Source organism: Rissa tridactyla, chromosome 15, assembly GCF_028500815.1.
Source record: "Rissa tridactyla isolate bRisTri1 chromosome 15, bRisTri1.patW.cur.20221130, whole genome shotgun sequence".
Taxonomy (NCBI): Eukaryota; Metazoa; Chordata; class Aves; order Charadriiformes; family Laridae; genus Rissa; species Rissa tridactyla.
In genome coordinates this window covers 1,686,477-1,708,284 of record NC_071480.1, presented here as the reverse complement: position 1 = coordinate 1,708,284, position 21,808 = coordinate 1,686,477, and the positions used below count along the sequence as shown (strand labels likewise).

General features: G+C 49.5%; 1 protein-coding gene across 4 annotated transcripts in view; it reads right to left on the bottom strand.

The window, feature by feature from the left end:
* The window catches only part of DNAH9 (dynein axonemal heavy chain 9), a 226,721-nt gene that overhangs the window by 166,035 nt on the left and 38,878 nt on the right, over positions 1-21,808 (bottom strand). For all 4 annotated transcript variants that reach the window (XM_054221603.1, XM_054221601.1, XM_054221602.1 and 1 more), the window contains 13 exons: positions 18,956-19,108; positions 17,847-17,972; positions 16,947-17,186; positions 15,709-15,869; positions 14,485-14,641; positions 13,538-13,642; positions 10,412-10,569; positions 9,972-10,110; positions 8,123-8,410; positions 7,472-7,682; positions 2,716-2,843; positions 2,117-2,225; positions 1,289-1,436 (listed from right to left, as the gene is read on the bottom strand). In XM_054221603.1, the coding sequence (XP_054077578.1) occupies positions 1,289-1,436; positions 2,117-2,225; positions 2,716-2,843; positions 7,472-7,682; positions 8,123-8,410; positions 9,972-10,110; positions 10,412-10,569; positions 13,538-13,642; positions 14,485-14,641; positions 15,709-15,869; positions 16,947-17,186; positions 17,847-17,972; positions 18,956-19,108 (2,123 nt within the window). The remainder of the gene's footprint in view (positions 1-1,288; positions 1,437-2,116; positions 2,226-2,715; positions 2,844-7,471; positions 7,683-8,122; positions 8,411-9,971; positions 10,111-10,411; positions 10,570-13,537; positions 13,643-14,484; positions 14,642-15,708; positions 15,870-16,946; positions 17,187-17,846; positions 17,973-18,955; positions 19,109-21,808) is intronic.

Below are 21,808 nucleotides of genomic sequence, written 5' to 3'. Positions count from 1 at the left end.
ATAAAATAAGCCCTTTCATCTTGCCATTTTACATTCATTTAAGCTACACTTACAGAATTCCAAACTAATATTGTAGCAGCACTGAAGTCCTCCATAAAGTAATTATAGCTATTTGAAAGGTTGGTTCTACAATTTTTGAATTAAGTAAGCTACCAAAATACTCAGCTCAGGGCTGCCTGTAGCTAATCCTGTGGATTTCACGGTCTGACACAATGTTCAGCAAACGGAGTGGGAAATGTCCAATGGACTTTGCTGCCAACAGCTGTAACCAGCTTGGTTCCCCAGGGAGCAGCTCCCTAGGAAGACACCTAACTCCTATTTCCAAAGACCACTGCTTTCACTAATTCCACCCCTTCCGACACATCCCCATTGTCGCTGACAACTCCCATGCTTAATTGCACGCTGATTTATTTATTTATTTTTTTTTTAAATGAAGGTGCAACTATAGGAAGCAAGCCAAGGATGGGAGCAGCTCCCTTACTCATGTTTGTTGGGACTCTACTTTGGCCAGTCCTCACCACAGTATGAGTAAGGGATCCATCTCCCATGATGATAAGCAAGAAACATGTGGCTTCTCTGGAGGCTTTGAAGATAACTCAAGCTAAGAAGCACCATGGCTCTTCCAAACATCCAAGTTCTTCATGTTCATTGGACTGGTGTCCAACCATGAAACACGCCCAGGCTGGATGTCCGCACAGACTGACTTCATTTTGTTCAAATGCAACAGGAAAGAAATTCAAGAGAGAACTGCCTGTAAAGCAATCCCGCTCTCTCCCACAAACACCAACTTCCTTCTCATCACTGAGGGGTGGGAAAAGCAGTGGGGAGAAGAAAAAAGAGGATCTGCTCTCTCCACCTTCCATGCTGCATACTGAAAACTTTCCTTCAGCAGTGGTCTGAAATCTGCTCTACTGAAAGATAACTTGTGGACTGGACTCGGGTCCAGCCTGACACATCAGGACACTGAAAAGCTTCCTCTTTAGGACCTCTTGGATTTACCTTCCAAGAGATACAGAACTGGTAGAAGCAGTACAGGAACAATCAAATCAAAATCAGATGAAAACCAGATATGACCGACAAAGGATGGGCAGGAACGTCAGCTGCCCCACCTTGCCCCATTGTTTCTCTGAGCTTAAGCCACTGATGTTCAGGGCTCTCAGGGGCGAGGAGGAAACCAGCCACCCAAGCCATGTGCAGCACAACCCCAGCACAGCACAGCTGGTCTGGAAAGCGGCGAGTGTCCCCCTGCCCCTGCCAGCGGAGATACAAACACTCTTGAGACAGGTACCTTGTTCTGAGGGTGTCCAGGCAAATTGGCAGGTACTTATCAAACAAAATGGTCAGGTTGGCTCTTTCGGACTGGATCTCTCGCCTGTCAATCCAGCTGCTCACTGGGGGATTCCAGCCCAGATCCGACGGGTTGATGTACAGGATCCCTTTAGGCCCAGGATAAGAGAGAACATACAGTAAGGACACAGCAGAGACTATTCCTTTCCTCCAGCAGAATTTCTCATCTATTTTCACATAACTAAAACTCTGTCAAATACGCCTGGGTGCCCCACTACCTACCCCCTCCTCCTGCCCCTCTGCGGCATAGAAACATTAACAGTCAAGAGACTTAGGAAACCAGAACACCTTTCCTGACGCTGCCCCAAATTCAGAATATGGTCTGGCCTGAGTCACATTATTGCTCTGGGCCCCATTTCCCCACGTGTAAAACTAGGGGACACCTTCATTCCTTTCTCCCATACTTCATGCACTTCTCCAGAAGATCAGAAGCTCTGCGGGACAGAGACTATCCCTCTCCTCATCAGGTCCATACAGGGCTTTGCACAGCAGCAGCACTCTCTCAGCAATGCCAAAGCCATGAACATCCATCAACAGAGAGCTCTGGGTAAATCTCCAAGATGATGACGGCTCCATAGATGGATTTGGGGTCCGGATCCTCAGTTTGTCTATGTGTTTCGGGAACCTACCCTGTCCACCAAAGGCAGCTGTGATCCCAGGTTGGGTACCTTCAACAGGAACCAAGTTGGCCAACAAAGGACTGGTTAATGGCACTAGATCCTACTTGGTCCATGCAAAATCCCAGTATGAAGCTCAGGCCAGGACTCACCCGCTCTGGACACGGTGGCGGGGGTGGCTGTGCGCAGGTGGCTGATCTCGAAGATCAGCCGCATCGTTGGGTTCAGTGGGATTCTCTCGTTGCTTGCCAGGGTCAGCACCTGCACGCGGCAGACAGACACACAGACAGATTAACGTCTTCCCCCGGAACAGGAACGAAAAGCGTTCAGCACTTTGCACTAAAAACCTTGGTTGCTGTCAGCCCAGTGCCTCGAGGCAAAGCAGCTCATTTCTAGCAGGTAACAGAACGATCCCTCTCTCTTCCATGACCCAGAATGAACAGCACCCGCTTACGGTGGGGAAAAGGTGTAGGACTCTGACCCCACTCTATTTTTAACGGGCATGAAGTTATGATCAGGACATCTGAGGTTACTCATGAGCCCAACTCTCCAGAAAAGGGAATTTCCGATGAAAACATGCTTTGAGCAATTTCCCTCATGCACCATTTTCTTTATGCAATATTGTTTGGTATAGCTGAAGAAACACAACTGCATTATTCTAGGAGGTGTGATTTCAGCATCTGCATTTCTCCTAGGCAGTCAAATGCCATGCAGTCACAGAATACTTGCCCCTGTAACTTACATTCATTACCTTATTATCATCCATCACAGTATTAAGAGACTCAATCCACATCGGATCAATATCTCCATCTAGTACCATCCACTTGGGACCATCATGTGTGATGTTGGCCAGCTCTCGCATGATTGATGAAAACAGTCCTGGGAGGGTGACAGGAATATGTTGATGAACACTGAAGTTGCCACCTGCTCTACCAGTTTTCTCCACCAACTTACTAAAAGTTATCCTAATTAAGGCTTTCTTCTTAAGCATTCAAATCCCTATGCACATGTACATAAATACTATTATATCACGATATGGGTCAAGTCTGCTTTGAAGAAAAAAAAAACATCACACAGCTGGTGAAGGAACCTACTAGGGGAAGTGCCCCACTGGACCTACTGTTTGTTAACAGAGAAGGTCTTGTGGGGGATGTAAAGGTTGGAGGTCGTCTTGGGCAGAGTGACCATGAAATGATAGAGTTTTCAATTCTTGGTGAAGGGAGGCGGGGAGCCAGCAAAACTGCCACCTTGGATTTCCAAAGGGCAGACTTTAGCCTGTTTAGGAGCATGGTTGAGAGTGTCCCTTGGGAGGCAGTTTTGAAGAGCAAAGGTGCCCAGGAAAGCTGGTCATACTTCAAGCAGGTGCTCTTAGAAGCACAGGAGAAGGCCATCCCCATGTCCCAAAAGACGAGCCGACGGGGAAGAAGGCCAGCCTGGCTAAATAGAGAGCTTTGGCTGGACCTCAGGAAAAAAAGGAAGGCTTACATTCTCTGGAAAAGGGGCTTAGCAACTTATGAGGATTATCAAGATATAACAAAGCTATGCAGGGGGAAGATTAGAAGGGCCAAAGCTCAATCAGAACTCAGCTTCGCCACTGCAGTTAAAGACAACAAGAAGAGATTTTTCCAGTATATCAACAGAAAAAGGAAGACTAGGGAAAATATAGGTCCACTGATGAATGAGACGGGTGCCCTAGTGGTGGAAGACACAGAGAAGGCAGAGCTACTGAATGTCTTCTTTTCTTCGGTCTTCACTGATAAAGCCGTCCCTCACGCATCCCATACCCTGGAGGCAAGGGGGAAGGTCTGGAGAGAGGAAGATTTTCCCTTAGTTGAGGAGGACCGGGTCAGAGACCACTTGGCCAAGCTGGACATTCATAAATCCATGGGCCCTGACGGGATGCACCCGCAAGTGCTGAGAGAGCTGGCAGATGTTATCGCTAGACCACTCTCCATTGTCTTTGAAAAGTCATGGGGAACAGGAGAGGTGCCTGAGGACTGGAGGAAGGCTGACATCACTCCAATCTTCAAAAAAGGCAAGAAGGAGGACCCAGGGAACTACAGGCCGGTTAGTCTCACCTCTGTCCCTGGGAAGGTAATGGAGCGACTCATTCTGGATGTCGTCTCCAAACACATAGAGGAACAGGAAGTTATTGGAAGTGGTCAGCATGGATTTACCAAGGGCAAATCATGCCTGACCAATCTGATAGCTTTCTATGATGTTATAACGGGTTGGCTGGATGCGGGGAGAGCCGTAGATGTCATCTACCTTGACCCTAGCAAGGCTTTTGACACTGTCTCCCATAACATCCTCATTAGGAAGCTGAGGAAGTATGGGCTAGACGAGGTGACAGTGAGGTGGATCGAGAGCTGGCTGAGTGACAGAACCCAGAGGGTTGTGATCAGCGGCACAGAGTCCAGTTGGAGGCCTGTAACGAGTGGTGTCCCTCAGGGGTCAATACTTGGACCAATTTTGTTCAATATATTCATTAATGACCTAGATGAGGGGACAGAGTGTATCCTCAGCAAGCTTGCTGATGATACCAAGCTGGGAGGGGTGGCCGACACTCCAGAGGGCCGTGCTGCCATCCAGCGTGACCTGGACAGGCTGGAGAGCTGGGCAGAGAAGAACCTAATGAGGTTCAACAAAAGCAAGTGTAGGGTCCTGCACCTGGGAAGGAAGAATGCCAAACACCAGTATAGGTTAGGGGCGGACATGCTGGGAAGCAGCTCTGAGGAGAAGGACCTGTGGGTCCTGGTAGACAGCAAATTATCCATGAGCCAGCAGTGTGCCCTTGTCGCCAAGAAGGCCAATGGCATCCTGGGCTGCATAGGGAAGACTGTGGCCAGTAGGTCGAGGGAGGTCATTCTCCCCCTCTACTCTGCACTGGTGAGGCCACAACTGGAGTACTGTGTCCAGTTTTGGGCTCCCCAGTTCAAGAGGGACAGGGAACTACTGGAGCGAGTCCAGCGTAGGGCAACCAAGATGATTGTGGGACTGGAGCACCTCCCTTACGAGGAAAGGCTGAAAGAGCTGGGACTCTTTAGCCTGGAGAAGAGAAGGTTGAGGGGGGACCTGATTAATGTTTACAAGTACCTAAAGGGTGGCTTTAAGGAGGACGGAGCCAGGCTCTTTTCAGTGGTTCCCAGTGACAGGACAAGGGGCAATGGGCACAAGCTAGAACATAGGAAGTTCCGTTCAAATACACGGAAAAACTTCTTTACAGTGAGGGTGACAGAGCACTGGAACAGGCTGCCCAGGGAGGTTGTGGAGTCCCCTTCTCTGGAGATTTTCAAGACCTGCCTGGATGCAGCCCTGAGGGATGTGCTCTGGGCAATCCTGCTCTAGCAGGGGAGTTGGACTAGATGATCTCTAGAGGTCCCTTCCAACTCTGAAGATTCCGTGATTCCGTGATTCCGTGATTACCAGTTAGCACCACTCAAAATGACTGCAGACCTCCACACACGCTTCATTCCCACCGAGAATCATAAGGGATAAGAAAAATGAAGAGCAGATACTGAGAGGCAGAAGAAGGCATGAATGACACAATGCAGAGAAAACCATCTGAATATGCTTTGGAAATTCTTATAAAGGTTTTTTTGTGGCTCGAAGTAAATCAGGGAAATCAAGATGCATTAAACGCTGGGTCATGGCTTTAGTGAGATTGAGGGGAGAACAAGCACAGAATGACACTGAATGACAGAACAAAATGTCAGTAAAATCAAGGAGACAGAGAGGATACAGCGTCTCGAGGGGAGTAAATAATGAATGTTAAGAAGAGCAGGACGGCTGGGAACAGAGCAGCAGTACTGCAGAGCAAATGAAAACGCCACAAAACTATCGCTCTCCTCTACACATGAAAATACCTAGGGAGACACTGGGCTTCATGAAAAAACATCAGGCAAACATTAAAAAAAAAGCCTCTCTTCTGGTGAATTGTGACAAGCACACTATTTTCTTGGGGTTTTTTTTTTTGTTTGTTTGTTTTTGTCCAGGACAAGCTAATGCTTTGTGCTCCGGGTCAGGAAGAGCCAGCGGGATTATAAGTCTGAAGACAAAGCTTGTGCACAAAAAATGCAGAACAGCTCACCTGAAACAGGTATCCGATTCGAGATCGGGTGAAAAAAAGTAACACCGCACTGGCTCTGCCTCACCTCGGTTCCTCACACGTTGGACACACACCTTGGAAATGGCTCCAACATCATTAGGATCAGAAACAGCTCCTGTCTCAGAGCATCAATGCTTTCCTCTACCCACCATGACAGCAGCGGAGGGAAAAGTGCCTCTCTCCTGCCCTTGTGCATCCACACCACCGAGCAGCCTTGGGATTTAAAAGAAGGGTTTGGTTCTACAACCAACACTTTTAGGACTCCCTTATGGGACCTTTTACGACCTAACACATATAACCTTTTCAACTCCTGATAATGAAAGGAGTAAGGGATCATCTCGTTAGGCTTTGGTGAAGACTGCCTTCCCAGTCTTCGGCAACACGAAACAAAATTTTCAGGAATGGTTAATGCAGAAAATATCTGCCTTGAAACCGCTGGAAGGAGTCCTGCAAGTTCCCTTAAAACATTACAGGCCAGAAGCCACTGGACAGCCACCCGTAAGATGTCCCTCCTGCTGGTCAGTGCCACCCGCAGTCCTCGGTCTGCAGTCACTGCTGCAGCCAGGCTGCAGAGTTCAGGCTGTATCCTGCAATTCCCTCTGTCACTTTGATTTAGGGTCCCTAATTACAATTAAAAAGAAGTTAGCCCTGGCACTGGAGCAGGGCAGGGGGTCAAGGAGGGGTCTGTGGGGGGAGGCAGGGGAGGTGGAGGGCAGCTCATCTCCCAGCGGACGTCTGGCCGAGGGTGATTTATGGCAACATCTTCCCTTCCCTCCCCCACACCTCCCAAACCAGCCGCTCACGTAAATCAAAGCTGCCTTTATGTATTAGTCACAACCAAACATTTTCACTCCAGATTTCTGTAATCTTTCAGCAAGTTTTAAATGCTCGTCTTATTTTCCTCAGGAGCAATCAGGATCACCAGACTGGCAAATGCTGGTGTATTACAGAGACTGGGCAGCAATATTAAGTGGAAAAACACCACTGTAAGGCTCCCGCGTGTGTGCCACCAACTATGGAAACCTGGGGATGGGACATTTTCGGGTGCCCCGGTGCACACCTTAGGGCGGGAGGGAACTCTCTTCCATCACCCGTCCAGCCAACTCCGAAAAACTGCCTGCCCCGTTTAGGAACTGGTAAAGGTTGGTATTAATGGATATAATTATTCTTATGGCAATAGGATAAAGCAGGTTTATGCTATACTTCCCAGCTGAGGACCTAAGAGTTAAAACATCCTATGCGTCCTTTGAACAACAAACTCTGCCACGGCTGTGAGCAGCAGACAAGCACCTGGGCTTTCAGACCTGCATACAAAGAACCAGTCATCCTGCTGCTTCTCAGGAAGTTCATTAACAATATCCTTCTTTACCTGCAGATTCAGTCATGAAAAGACATTTACCATCTTTCCACTCTCTTGTTGCTGGATTAATGATGCCAAAAAGCTCATCGTTGGTGACTGCCTTGGGGTTAAGGTCTGTCCAGACAGGACGCCGCTTCATTATCTGGTACGTCTTGTTCAGGGATCTCATCACCTGAGACTTGCCTGTGCCTGCGTTACCCACCACGAAAACAGAGTGCCGGACTGTCAGCAGCTCCTCCAGCTGCACCACCTGAGGAAAAACACTCCCAAATTTTAGACAAAAATGACAAACTGAAGTTCAGATCTACATTAGGCCTCTTCTTTAGAAAGATGACACCGAGTTTGGTCTAGCCACTCTAACCACGATGGGTGAAATCCTCAGCCTGCAGACAAACCTCCAGCACCATTTACATCCGGCAGCCATGAGCCGATGAGGCTCTGCTCTCCAAGGGACACACTTTCATGAGCCTACAAGAGTTGGCTCCTCTGTAAACTCAGGGGCCAAACCAGTGAGGGCTGCAGGGGCAGGTGCAACTGCATCAGAGCCAGCGTAGCTGATTCTGTCCTCCATCAAGGCCTGCCTGCAAGGGGAATATTGTGCAGAGCCCTCTTTGTAGAAGCAAAGATGGTTGAGAAAACCCAAATGATTTGACGGTGGAGTAGGTACCCAAGAAGATCGTTCGGTCTTACCTTGAGCACAAAGTTGTCCTCAGCCTGCAGACGGAGGTCCAGCACAGCCTGCCTCACAAATGACTCAAAATTCAGGTCACGCTTCCGAGGCACATCCAGTGCAGGGAAAAGATCCCCAATCAGCCCCATAAACACCGGCACATCATCGGTCACAATCTTGGGGATGTTAAAGTCACGAAGCGAGCGCATTAGAACCTGGTCTTCAGGTCGCTCTGGGTCATCTCGTTTGAGGGAGCCAGCAACAACTAGCACAGACTTGATTGCACGCAAGCCCCAGTCGTAGTGATCCTACACAGGGAAAAATAAAAAAAAAAGGAGGGATCAGTTCATGCTTAGCTTAGACAGTACATCACCATGCAGGGGTAAGAACCAGCAGCTCCAAACTGCCAGAAAAGTCAGCAATGGAAACACATCCAAATCTGTTATTTGCAGTTTGGCCAGAGACCTCCAGCAGCCTGAGTTACCCGATTTCCATTTCAGTAGGTGAGATTCCCGTCAGGGACAGGATTAAAGAGTCAAATAATTCAGCTGTTCATACCACCACGTGGGCTCAGAGCTGGCAGTAAGACAGCAGGAGGACTTGCACTCCGGGGACCTAAGCAATTTGTTTCATCTGAATCATGAAGCAGCTAAAGCAAGGCCAGCCGGACCCCGGGATCTGCAGGAGCGACCAAGGTGAAAGGTTTGTCAGTCCATTATGAGGCCCCAGATGATACCCACGTCTCTCCATCCTGCCCACCACAAAGTTACCAGGCACGTTTGGTCTCAGAGGCAGCCCACCAAGCAAGGGCCAGTAAACACATTGCTGAAAAAGAATCACAAAAAGGCATGAGAGGAACTCTCAAGCCAACAAACAAGTCTCTATATTTCTACTCTGTTAACACCCTCCAGAGCACAGCTCGACAGATGACTGCTTTGTGTGGGAGGCCACGGCTTCCAACAAGGCCTCCAAGACACACAGCACAAAGTTTCTGTGACAAGGCATCTCCCACCCAGGCTCATGCTGGCACAGCCAAGATCAGGTTTTCCATCTGGAGTCCTGATTCAGCTCTTCTCTGGGCCCAGCTTTGATCTATGCAAACGATGACAAGGAAAAATCTGACTAATTAGAGTTTTGCACTGGAAGCGACCCTACCTGGTCAACACCTGACATGACAGGGAACTGTTAGCCTGAATTTAGAGAGGGGCAGACATCATAAAGCCCCTGTAGGCAGGAGAAACAATAGGAACTCAGAGACTGAAAAGCAAAGAGGCACTGAATACTACCCCAGACGCAGTGTCATTTGAGACCATTGAAAAATCTCTCCCATTAATGTAGCTGGTCAAGTGTTTTTGTCCCTGCAGATCCTGGGGAGGGGCTGTTTGCAAGGGCATGTAGCGACAGGACGAGGGGCAATGGTTTAAACTAGAGCAGGGCAGGTTTAGATGAGACATTAGGAAGAAGTTCTTTCCACCGAGGGTGGTGAGACACTGGCCCAAGTTGCCCAGAGAGGTGGTGGAGGCCCCATCCCTGGAGACGTTCAAGGCCAGGCTGGATGAGGCTCTGAGCAACCTGATGCAGTTGAAGATGTCCCTGCTGACTGCAGGGGGTTGGACTAGATGGCCTTTAGAGGTCCCTTCCAACCCAACACATTCTAAGATTCTATGATCCTCCAATAAAGCAGTTTGAAAATTTTATTCCTCTGATGATCATGAATCTTCTCTTCTGCTGGCAGCTAGCGCAAATGCAGTCATTAAATAAAAGCTGTGAACCTTTAGCCATGGAGGTGAGCAGTAGAGTGCCGTGTTCCTGCTGCTTTTGGAGATAAACAGGTTTCACTGAACCCCCCAGCCAGAGAAGTGGGCTCACCTGCTTGGACAGGAGCTCTTTGCAGAGTTGGTACAGAGTGATGAACTTCCTGGCTAACGCCCGGGCCTCAATGAACCCCTCGGCCACCAACATGATTTCGCAGATCAGCTCAAAGTCTGGCACAACCATCGCACATGGCCTAAAAAGACAGGCAAGAAAAGATTGCAGAACGAGCATTTCTTTACTACAGGTCTTAGGGGCAGCGGATTTGCAGCTTTATCTCCCAGGTCTTCTGCGCCAGGTCACACGCCGCCTTTCCCATGGCACGGGACACAGCTCCTGTGTCCTGCCTGGGCATTCCCAGGCTCCTTGCACAAGGCAGAAACTATCTGTGACTCCCCAGTGCAAGCGAATTCCCCAAGGAAAGGAAGTCAAGCCTGGACGTTCCAAAAGACGCTTTCTGCCAGTCTTATAATACAGGTCACAAACCTGGGACTCACCTGAAGAGAGCTTTTAAATTCTCAGGTAGCTCGGTTCGCCCTGCATAGCCAGGGTTCATGGTGATGAAAATGCCTACTGAGGGAACTAAATTAATGTCTTCTCCAAGGAAATTGAAGGATTTCTTCTTCTCCCGTATTGCATCCTGCACGCTCTTCACCTAGGAACCAAGAGCGTTATCGTATTGGTGTTCAGTTATGAAAAACACACCAGACAACAGTGCTGCCTTCCTTACACTGGGCCCCATGACAACTGGCGCTTATCACCGTTTTGTTGTGGTTTTTTACTGACCATATAAAGCTTTATACACTGTTTGGAGTAAATCCGCCTGGCAATATCAATCTCCCATCGCAATCAAACTCTGACAAAGCAGAAAAGAGATGCTGGGCAGTCAAACTGCAAAGGAGTTGCAAGAATTTGCACTGTTGCTCCCTAAGACAATGATGGAGCCAGGTGAGGAAGAGCAGCTCAGGAGAAGGAAATGCCTCCAAAACTGCCTGCGTCTTGCCTTGAGTTTTGACATCACCCGTGGGACGCTTCTCAGCACACCTCACAGCAAAAACACCACCAAAGGCTCAATCATCTCTCTCAACTTCCCAGCCCAGCAGGAGGCCAGAGGCCCGAGATGAGGTGCAGGGCTGTTTGGGCACACACAACACAAGACAGCACCCAAACGCAGTGCCCAGAGCGCGACACATCGGCCCCCAACGCCCTCCACCGATGGCCACCTCTCCCCACACACCACCGCTCTCCATGGCGGCCCACAACCCTCCCAGGCCTGTTCCGCTCCGTGACTAGGCCCAGACAAGAAGCAGCATTTCCCAATAAACTTGGCCTCAGCTCAATTGCAAACTGATCACTTGATACCGCTTTTAAAGATTTTGGGACATCAGATGCTTAATTCAAAACCACAACGACAAGGCAGCAGCTGTAAGGCCTCCCCCGACACCTTCACTCACTAATATTGTATTGTGTTTTATATTCGCCCGATTGCAGCTTTGTTCTTCTCGCTCCTCACCTTCCAAGTTTATTAAAGCTCGATCACCCTCTTGCAAACAGCTCCCTGAAAAATCTCTCTGTATTCACTACTCTAACCTCACTGTTGTTTGCCATCTTAAAGTTAAGCAATTAATCGAATTTTTCTCTGTAAGGAACCATATCGACATTAGCTGCATGACTAAGACAGCCAATTAAACATCGCCATGGTTACACTCCTAATAGCAGCCAGGAGACACGATGATGGAATGACAGCCGTGCTGCTTTCTCCAGCCAGGAGCGAGGGAATCATTAGCAGTTGAGTCATATCTGGGCTTCTTTTGTTCAGCTTCCCTTTTTATTTTAAGATCCTCAAAGACTTTTTTTCAATGACAACTTTAAACTAGAACCTGATGGAAGAGAAATTGAGAGGGAACGGTACATAAACTCCTGTACCCACCTGGGGCTTCTTTGGGATGTCACATAAGGTACCAATTATGAGTGAAAGAGAGATGAGAAGAACGTGGAGTTCACGGAGGGGTTCAGAACAACGTCTTTGACCAAAACATTTAAAAAAGTGAGAGAACTTCTGGGCTCTAGACTTTTCTTTCTGCAATACCAAGCCCCAAAGGGGGTGTGGGAAGAATTCAGCACCTCAGTCAGACACTGGGATCCTAAAACCTGCACTCAGCTGACACTTGGGTCCAGAAGAACTTGGATACTTCGGCACCTCCATTTTCAGGCTGAAGTCCCCCAAGGCTCAAAACTTTCAGTTCTGCCCATGTCAGAGGTGTCTTGGTCGGGACGGTGCAGTTGAGCCCCCACCCTCCGCTCAAATCCCCCTGGTAGCTGGATTTGCCTGGCATTTTCAGAGGATACCAGTGAGATTTAGGATCTGAACAACATCCAGACACAGCTCTCCTTCAAAGCAAGGGCCAGAAGTGGTAGCAGGGCCCGCACTCATCCCGCTGTCCCATGGCTATACCTGGGCTGCCCCAGATTCCAGCCCCTGCTGGAGGGGACCCACACCTGCAACCCTCCCCTCCTTCTCCCACCAGGCAGGGCACGGAGCACCTCTCCTCCTGCAGTCCCTTCCCCTGCGAAAAATATTTCCAGGTTTCCTCGTGGGCGAGTAAGAGGAAGGGAAGGAGGAGGCAAAGTGCCAGATTATATGTAAGCACAAGAACAGGCCTCTCTAGCACGATGGGGAGGGCAGGCTCCTTTCCAGCCCTTCTCCAAGGACGGGACTCACCAATAAAATGCACTGAACGGTGAAACTATGGAGGAGACGAGAAATCATTCCACAGGAAGAACACCATAGCTGGGCACAGCTCAAACAGCCCTCTCCTAGCTTTAACCCCGCGCTGTCAGGGTATCCTCAGCCAGCAGATAAGCAAGGGCTGCAGATCGGTTCCAGTTACCAAGTGTCACCCAGCACCGCGCCGCACCCACAGGGCTGCACATGTTCCTCCTGGGAATTACGCCCCTCGGCCGGGAAAACCTTCCAAAGCCATTTCACAGACGTGGGAATTAAATCTACAGCCATATGAAAAGAGAAGGAAGGAGAAAAGACTGCACGGTCTCGGTGACAGGTAAGCGTTAAGAAAATTAATCTTGAATGTATTGCTATTTGTTGACTATGACACACCTCCTGTGCCTGACAGCGGGCAATAAGTAACCCCCAGAAGTCCTGCAGGCCACGGATCTGCCCCAAACACCACCCTTCCCCTCCATGAAAATCATTCCCTACATGGCAGGCTGAGTAGCCGTAAGTCAAGGCAGCTCTCCTCCATAAACGACAGCCTGCAATTATCTCACAGCACATTAATGACACGAGTGTGTTCCTCCAGAGGAATAGGTACAGAGCCGCGGCGTATACTGATCGGGGAAAAGATGCTATAATAAAGAATTGCCTCAACACAAATGCTGTAACTGGGGGAAGAAAAGAAGTGACAAAAATGTTTGCAGCACATCACTGCTACAATTTGTCAGTGCTGTGATATTCATGTGATTAATCTTGGGATATAATCCCTCACCTGCCTACACACAGAACTGAAACCAGCAACACGCGCTTTCCATATTTACCCTCGCTCCTGAAGCTGCAGTATGGCCCTGCCTTGTTTGTATTTATTTACGAGCGTTTCTCCACTTACCTGTACAGCAACCACAGAAAGGACCTCAACTGAGATCCTGTTAAATTCATCAAAACAGCCCCAGGCTCCTGTCTGGGAAAGGCCTTTGTAAATATTCCCACAAGACTGGAAAAAAAAAAAAATTACAAGAGTAAAATCACAAATGGAATCAACACCCGCAAAAAATGGATTTTATTTCCCAGCCTGTTTATTTATAGCAATTTACAGTCTATTGTGGGTATTTAGAAAAGTGCATGGAAACAGCAGGCACAACTCAATTATAATATTTATAGCTCTGCACAGTTTGCCACTTGATTTGCTAATTGCACTTTCTCGATATATCTGTGCACTAGTTTCATTTAAAGGTCACCTGTGCTGAATTACTGACAGCCCCGCTTCCTGGGAGAGCCCATAATCTGAATAAAATATGATCCGAGGCTACCAAAATCACTGTACCGTGCCAGACCGGCAGAGAGCAAGACTCAGCCTAACGATTCAGCGTTCTGCAGCAGCTGAGGGTTCAGCACATTTTGGCCTTATTCTGGGAGAGGATCCCGAGAAAACCAGGACAGGTCCCTTCCCATGCCACGGCCTGTCAGCCTGCGAGCACGCCAAGAAGAAACCACCAGGGCTGAAGCATCAGCACAGCCTCAGTCTCAACTGAATGGGCCAAAATTTTGGAAGCGTTTCACGTGGAATCTAACTCCAGAAGGGAAGGGAAAGGCGTAACAAGGCAGAGAGAGACAGTTCGGGCCTCTGCCTCCTGAAGCATCTTGTGCAAGTCTTAGAGGAGAAAAGGGGGGAGGAAAAAAAGGCGTTCAGCAGAAAGGAACGTAGCAGGGATTTGAGGAGAGATGGTGGATCAAAGTGATCTCAGCTGGATTACTCTCATCCTTCAGGTTTCATGGGGTCCCGAGTATCCCTAGCCCCATGTGATGGCACCGCGGCCGAGGTGGGACCAGTAGTACCTTGTAGTCCATTTGCTCGGAGCAGTTAAACACGTACACCATGATGCCCAGGGCTCGCCCCAGATCTTTCGTAGTCTCTGTCTTGCCAGTGCCTGCAGGGCCTGCAGGTGCTCCACTCATGGTCAGATGCAGCGACTGGGTCAGGGTGATGTAACATCTTTCACAGCGAAGGATGAAGGAAAAAAGGAGAGAGAAACTGAGACTTGGTCCAACAGGTCACAGAGGAATGTCACATGGGCAATGGACTCAGGAGAGCCTTTCTTCTGAAAAGCTGTACATGAGCAGGGTGCATGTCTAAGCTGAAACTCCTCTTGGGCATTAATCACCACCTCTGCCCAGCTGTGTCTTCTCCAAGAGACACTTGTGTTTCACCGGGGTCTGCCCAACCTCTTCACGTCCAGGTTGTGCTTCCTCTGAATCCCCATAACACTCATTGATATTGGGCCGCCTTCTTCCTTCCTAGTGCTCTTCCTAGTGCTTGCCTTCCTAGTGCCTAAAGGGTGCCATGCCCACGACTGACAGAAACCTGCTCAGATGGTCTATGAATGATCCCCACTCAACGCTGCAGCAAGCCCCAAAGCTTCTCTGTCACGCTGATGATGGACACCAGGGAGGTGCCCCCATGCGGGTGTCTATACTCCCTGTAGAAGCCACAGAGCTGTAGTCAATATGGTCAACAAAACCTGATAATGCATGGGGGCTTGGCTCAGCTGACTAACATGGGTGACTAGAGCCATCTGAAATGCTCCTGGCTACTCAAATGTCACAATAGGGTGGAAAGACATGACAAGGGGTCCACAGAAGACTTGCACGCTTCTGGATTGTCAGCTGGAAGTCAGCTGGGACAATGCAGAGCATCTCAAGTCACCCTAGTGTCCCCATTGAGACAACTGAGCCAAGTGGTAAATGTCTACTTCAAGATGGGATGAAAGCTTTCTAGCCTCACCAAATCTATGGGCTGTGGACATCTTGTGCACAGGCAGAGACCCACAAGTGAGTGTCTTCATCTGTGAGCTGAATCCCACCCTGGGATCTGAGGCACAGGTACCCCAGAAGGTACCACCACCAAATCACAAAGCAGGTGAGAGAGCTCTGCCACCAGGTTGCTGGGACACACAGAAAGAACAAGAGGGATGTGGGCATCCAAAGTGAATCCATCTTTGGTTGCCAGCTCTTTAACTGCGTGGCAAAGCCCAGCTATGGTGGTGTTTCCCAGGGACTTACCTGTCAGTCAGTGGAGTGATCACAAGCCGAGGGGTATTGCCAAGGTATTCGTAGGAGTACAGGAACTGGGCATCACAGATGTTGGCAAAGCAGTGCCGTTCCTCATCCGACCATCTGTGCCGGAGCTGTGACAGCCAAATGAATGCCTGTGCGTTGTCCACCTGCAACACACCCACAAGCACCATCACGGGGAGGCCAGGGACGCCAGGCACACACAGCTCAGCTGCCGAAACCGTGACTGCAATGAAGCTTTCATCGGGGATGGACTGGTCCTCATGGCGAAGGCAGGTGTGGTGAGGAAGGTCACCTCCCTGCAGTGTGGTGAGAAATGCCACCTCCCCATCGCCCATCAGTAGAGGGTAGGAACCAAATTAGTGGGAGAGGATAAAAGTGAATACCTGAGATAAAAAGAAGCACAAAAAGACTCCAGAAGAAGAGATTTCAGAAGCAGGAAGCAGCAAGAGGCTCTTATAATGCAAACAGACGAGAGAAGGAGCAGGGGCTGTTTAGAGCGGGAATGGGCTACAGACAGCATGAGGGAAACAGGCTGGGGACAGGGGGACAAGGACAGCCATGGCGAGCGCTCTCTGCACGACCAGCAGGCAGGCCCAGCTTCCCCACAAACTGGGCTGAGGCACCACCGAGCCCAGCTGAGCCTTGAAGACAGAGACCCCCGGAGCAGCCCGGCTGCCTCCGAGAGGGCACAGATGAGGATAAAGCTACAGCCCAGCACACTCAGGGCACCTTCCCCCCCACCTGCAAGGCTGGACACTTGGCACAGTGTCCAGGACAGGGGAGTAGCATGGGGGAGGTGTGCAGGACAAGAAGTCTCAGAGGAGCCCCCGTGGCCCCACACCAGATCAAGGAGGCTACAAAAAAAAAAGCCTCAATTCTTTTTCTTACTTTCTAAAGTCATAACTGAGACTGCATCCAGCAGCCTCCCAACGCAACACCATCATCCACCAACACGTGCCTTGGCAACAGGACACAGGGCCACACTCTCACTCCTGGTGTGAACCTGTGGCAAGCACATCAAGCCCCTCGGGCCATGACACAGACCAGCACTGCAGGCTTACGGGGGCTTTCTGCCTCCCTGCTGCAAACACTGTAGAAGTAAATTTAGTCATGTACCTCCCACTGAGACAGGCAGCGACCGCAATGGCCTGTGGTTGGCCTGTCACTCCTGAAACCCCACTCCAACGCCCAACACAGGACCACGCTGAGCTGCGAACACAAACCTTCTGCGCTATCATCTTTGCCACCACGTCCCGAGCGTGCACGTCAATGGTGCAAATGGTCATGATTTTCTGCCGGTCACCCTTGGAGAGCTGCCCGATCAGCATGGTAACAAGGGTGTTCAGCTGCGTCACTTGCTTCTTGTGATACTCCTTCATCGCATTCTCGTAGCCTTCCTCTACCCTGGCAAAGGCAATCCCAACCTCGGTTGTCCACCAGATCTGGGTGCAGGAAAGAGCCACCTAGGGAAATAGGCTGGCTCAGTATCACGGAAAACATCAGGGCTTCCTTACGTTCAAGAGTGTCTGATCCACAGGGAGATCAAGGATGAAGTATCCGTGACATGAAATTAAGTATTTATTCATACAGTACTCACAGCAGACAGGACAACAGGGATCTGCCCCGTGACATTCATTTAAAACATCATATCAGAGGCTGACACATTTAGCAGCTACTTACTAGTAAATCAGCACCTTTCACACGCCTGACACAGCAGAGGAGGAAGAGTTGGAGACCTCGTTGGAGGTGCATCTGAGGGGCTCTTTTCTCTTGTTAGGCCTCGCCACTTTGTTTTCCTGCTATACCTCTCGCTCCTCTGGGTGTACAGACTTCCCGGGACACGGGGTGCAGCAGGCACTGCCCAAGCCCCCGAGCTCTGCAACCCAGAGTGCATCCTCCCTGGAGCCCCAGTAAGACCATGGAGCTCAGCCTGGAAGAGACTGTCATGATAAAGGACAACTCATCCTTCCTCTCTCCTGGACAGCACAGTGGAGCCCAGAAGTGTCCCCATCCACAGCTAGAGGCTGTTATTGAAAAAAGGGAAGGGCAGGACTGAAGGGGAAGCCAAGAACTGCCTTTCCCACGTGCCAGCCTGAGCAAAGATGAGGAGCAGTGGCAGATACCTGGGCAGGGTAGTCAAATAGCCACTGTTCCCTCGGCTTCTCTTCATAAGCCATGACGGCTTCCGTCATCTCGTCTCTCACAGTAGCCCTCATGCTGTCTAGTACGTGATTCAGCCAGATCTCAACCTGCAGAAGAGATTAAACCACAGTAACGCATGTGCTCTTCTTAAGTGCCTTTGGTAATTAGTGAAGACGGGTAATGGGACAAGCATCTCAACTCTCAGGTGAAACAAGCCTCACGGTCTCCTTCAGACTGGGTGGACTGAGCCAGTTCTGGTACTGCAGGATTAGCATCTATTGACAGATCCCAAGAATACAAGGCAGATTTTTCTTGAACTCCAGCTACAGGAGAAACCAAAACGAACTCCACCGATGAGTAATTTGGTTCGGCGCGTGGCCTCCAGGCCACGACAGAATCGCTCATAGGGCACAGTTTGTCAGCAGCAGGAGAAAGCTGCCGCCAAGCTGGGAACACAACTCCTGCTGAATTTGGTATTTCACAGGCAAAGCCCTCACTGAGAAGGTAGTTTAAACGCAGCAAGCTCCATCACTGGGGAGCTCAGCAGCTGGTACCACGTACTTTAGCTTCCTATAATAGCCCATGGAGAAAGGTGCAACTACGGGGACAGATAAGCTGAGCAGTAGTTTGATTCTTAGGTTTCATACTTTAACTGATCCTATGAAAGAACGAAGATTTGGAAAACAGGAAAAAAAGCCTTCTCTTTCAAAAGATACCCACACAGAGGTATTATGGATTATCTTAGTCTGTTTTCAACCCGCATCCCCTCCCTGACTGAGCATATTTATAACAAGCTCTAAGACTAACCTTCAAAACATCTTAGAAAAATTCAAATAAAAAAAACCTGGTTAGAAAAAGGCCCCAGCCCTTTCTCCCGTTGTGGACTGTGACACCTATGCCCCACCTCAGTGAAGATTTATCCGGAGTGGGACCAAGGGCTGTGGTGTAAGCAGGAATTAAATTACACACCACCTCTTCCAGCCTTTCTCATGCATAAAGGAAGAGTAGCGAAGCTCTACGATGTCTTGGCAACAGAAGCCCACACAAGGGGAAGGAGAGCACACTCCACCGGACAGTTTTTCCCTCTCACCTGCCCGCTGCAGTCACAGGGTTCACTGAAGCTGACGTATTCCTCCTCTCTACTGTACATTCCCAGGGCAACCTTGGTTGGCTTTTGCTCAGAGTCCAACTGGAATTCCATCTTGGCCAAGTTGTCGAAGAGTTTGGAAAGATGACGTTGTACCTGCCAAAGGAATTGTACTAAATAAAGCAACTGAGACAGGACAAGCGGAATGGAGATCACCATACATGTCACAGGCACAATCGTGTTTACAAAGCATGATCTTGGACATCTTGGAAGCACCACATCTTCTCATACACGGCCAGGATACTGCCAGTGCAAGCCTCTTGCTGTCTCTCTCAATACTTCCACCTATTTCTACATCATTTAAAAACCACAAATGCCTTAATAAATCATATTTCCCCACCAGGAAACCTCCCATACAGGGCAAAAGCACAGGAAACACTCAAACATCGGATGACCTCCTAGCCCAAATTTCCCTACACGTGAGGTCTGTAGCCATTGCTCCACCTCATCCTATTCTCAGCACGCTGTGGGGTTCTCTTCACTGCGAACCTTCCTGCTTTTTCACTACTACAAATCAATTTTGTGCCAATGAAAAGTCCTCAGTTCTCCTCCATGGAGAAGAAAGACCTTTATTTCTGCCAAAGACCCATGATAAACAGCTCAACAGCCCAGACCTCCTATGAAACATCTTGACCAAAAACACTCTTCCAGAAGGGAAAGAATAATTCAGTCCTTTCCTGCTCACACCCAGCTCAGTTTGAAAAGCCAACAGGGAGACGCTAGCATCGCTGCGGCAGGCTCTCAGCTTCGGCACCGGCCTGCTGCGAGCTGAGCAGGTTCCAGATCACTACGTAACACACAGCTACGTCACTGCGTGTGTCACACGCCGCCACCACCAAGGACAGACTACTCCCCGGACTGACATCCCCATCGCGAGGGTGAGCTCCCAGAGCAGTCCCAGACAGGAGCTGCCTCTCTCAGTGACAGCCAGAGGCAGGGAGGTGGACAGGCTCCCGTGGGTGAGACACGAGAACAGCCCCTGATGCCCGGTGCTCTAAGGCTTTCAGAGAAAGACGGGTGGCCTTGTCCATTTAATTCTGACTCCCTGACTCCCAAAGGGTTACGGCACTCCTCCTCTCCAGCTGTCCTGCAGGTGGACATAGCTTGGTACTCTTATGCACGCTCAAGCAGGGCCAAATCCTGGAAAGTGCCAAGTACCTCCGAGAAGCCAAGGGCACTTGTCACCCCCCGCCCAGATAAGCATATCTCCTCTCAAATCTTAAGTAAACCATTGAAACCTTTTCTTATATCTAGAAGTTTCTGCTCACAAGTCCCCACTGTCCGTTCCCAGACCCTGGCCAGTCTGCAGGGCTTCGGACATACTCCAGCACTTGCTGCAATCCTGCCACCGGAGCCCTGAATACACCGGAGCCTGCACAAGCTCAATACCCAGTTCAAGAGGATAATATCATTGTGTACATAATCCTCCTTTAGGAATTATCAGACTTTGAAACTACAGTGGAAAGGCTGAGAGCGTATCCATGTATGATCCTACTTGACATTTACTTTGATTTTACTGCAAACAGTTTTGAATAACAGAAAACACCAGGAATTTCTTCTTACTCTACGGAGCGTTTCAACACAGCATCTTTTCTTTGCTTCCTGTGGGTTTTTTCTCTCCATTTTAAGTATCAATCAATGATGTATTTATGATCCTCTGCGGGCTGAAATCCCCCAGCAGCAGAAACAGATACAAGCAGTGTGAAAGGTCAGAGGCAAACAGCAGCATTTCCAAACGCACACGCAAAGTTCCTCCATTCATGTGCTCACATGAATGTTGAAAATGATAAAAAGCTTAAAAAAAGTAAGATTACTCGCTACCAAAAGAGGGAATAAGGAATTCATTCCCTATCCAACACTCTCCATTTGCTGTGAACGTTTTAATTGGTTTTACATACCACCCTCAGGATAAATGATGCATCCCAAACGCCAGCCAGAGCACTCCACTGCCAAGCAAAGCGGCCAAGGTTTCCTGACAGCAGCCCCTGCAGCAGCAATAACAGACCCTAACGCTGCCATGCTGTATGGAAAAACATCTGCAGGACCGAATCCTCCGAACTCTGCCCACCGGGGGACAGGAGGTGTCTGTGCTCCACTGGGGATTGCGGGGAAGAGCACGCTGAAGACATTTCCTAAAACAGGAAAATTACTAGTTCCTCCACAGGATGATCCAGTGATCCACCAAAGCCAGGAGGAGAAATGGAATACTTGGAGCGATTTCCCCACACCTGGCATTCCGGCTCCTTCCCCAGAAACCCAGCCTGAAGGGAAGAAGCCTCGGTCAGATGGCGCAGAAGGCCAGTGCAGGAGGTCAGATAGCCAGCGCCCCTGAGCCGCACAGGGATGGATGGCAACCCAAGAGATCTACTTGCTTGCCTTGGCCATAGCCACTGTCTGACCACCAGCCGTCTTCCCTCTTTCAGGCTGTGTTCTTCTCTCCCCCTACAATCAGGATATCCCAAACGCCTTTGCATGGGGGAAGGAAGAAGTGCCTCTCCCGCCTAAAAAAAGGGAACTCTCCAAGCCATCAGTTGTCAACAACTCCACATTTGAATGACCAGTCTGTGGCTCTTTCAACAGCAGATACTGTTTGGTGGCATCTCAGGCTGGGAATCCAAGGTCAGCAACAAGTTTTGGCAGAGATTCCCAAGAAAGATGGGTTCCTCCAACCTCACTGTCTCCCAGCAGAAAAAAAAAAATCACTGCTTTTATGGCATCAAAAACACAGCTCTGGTCTGTGCAGTGCTTTCAGAACCATCTGCAAGCATCACCAGGGTTAGATCAGACAACATACAG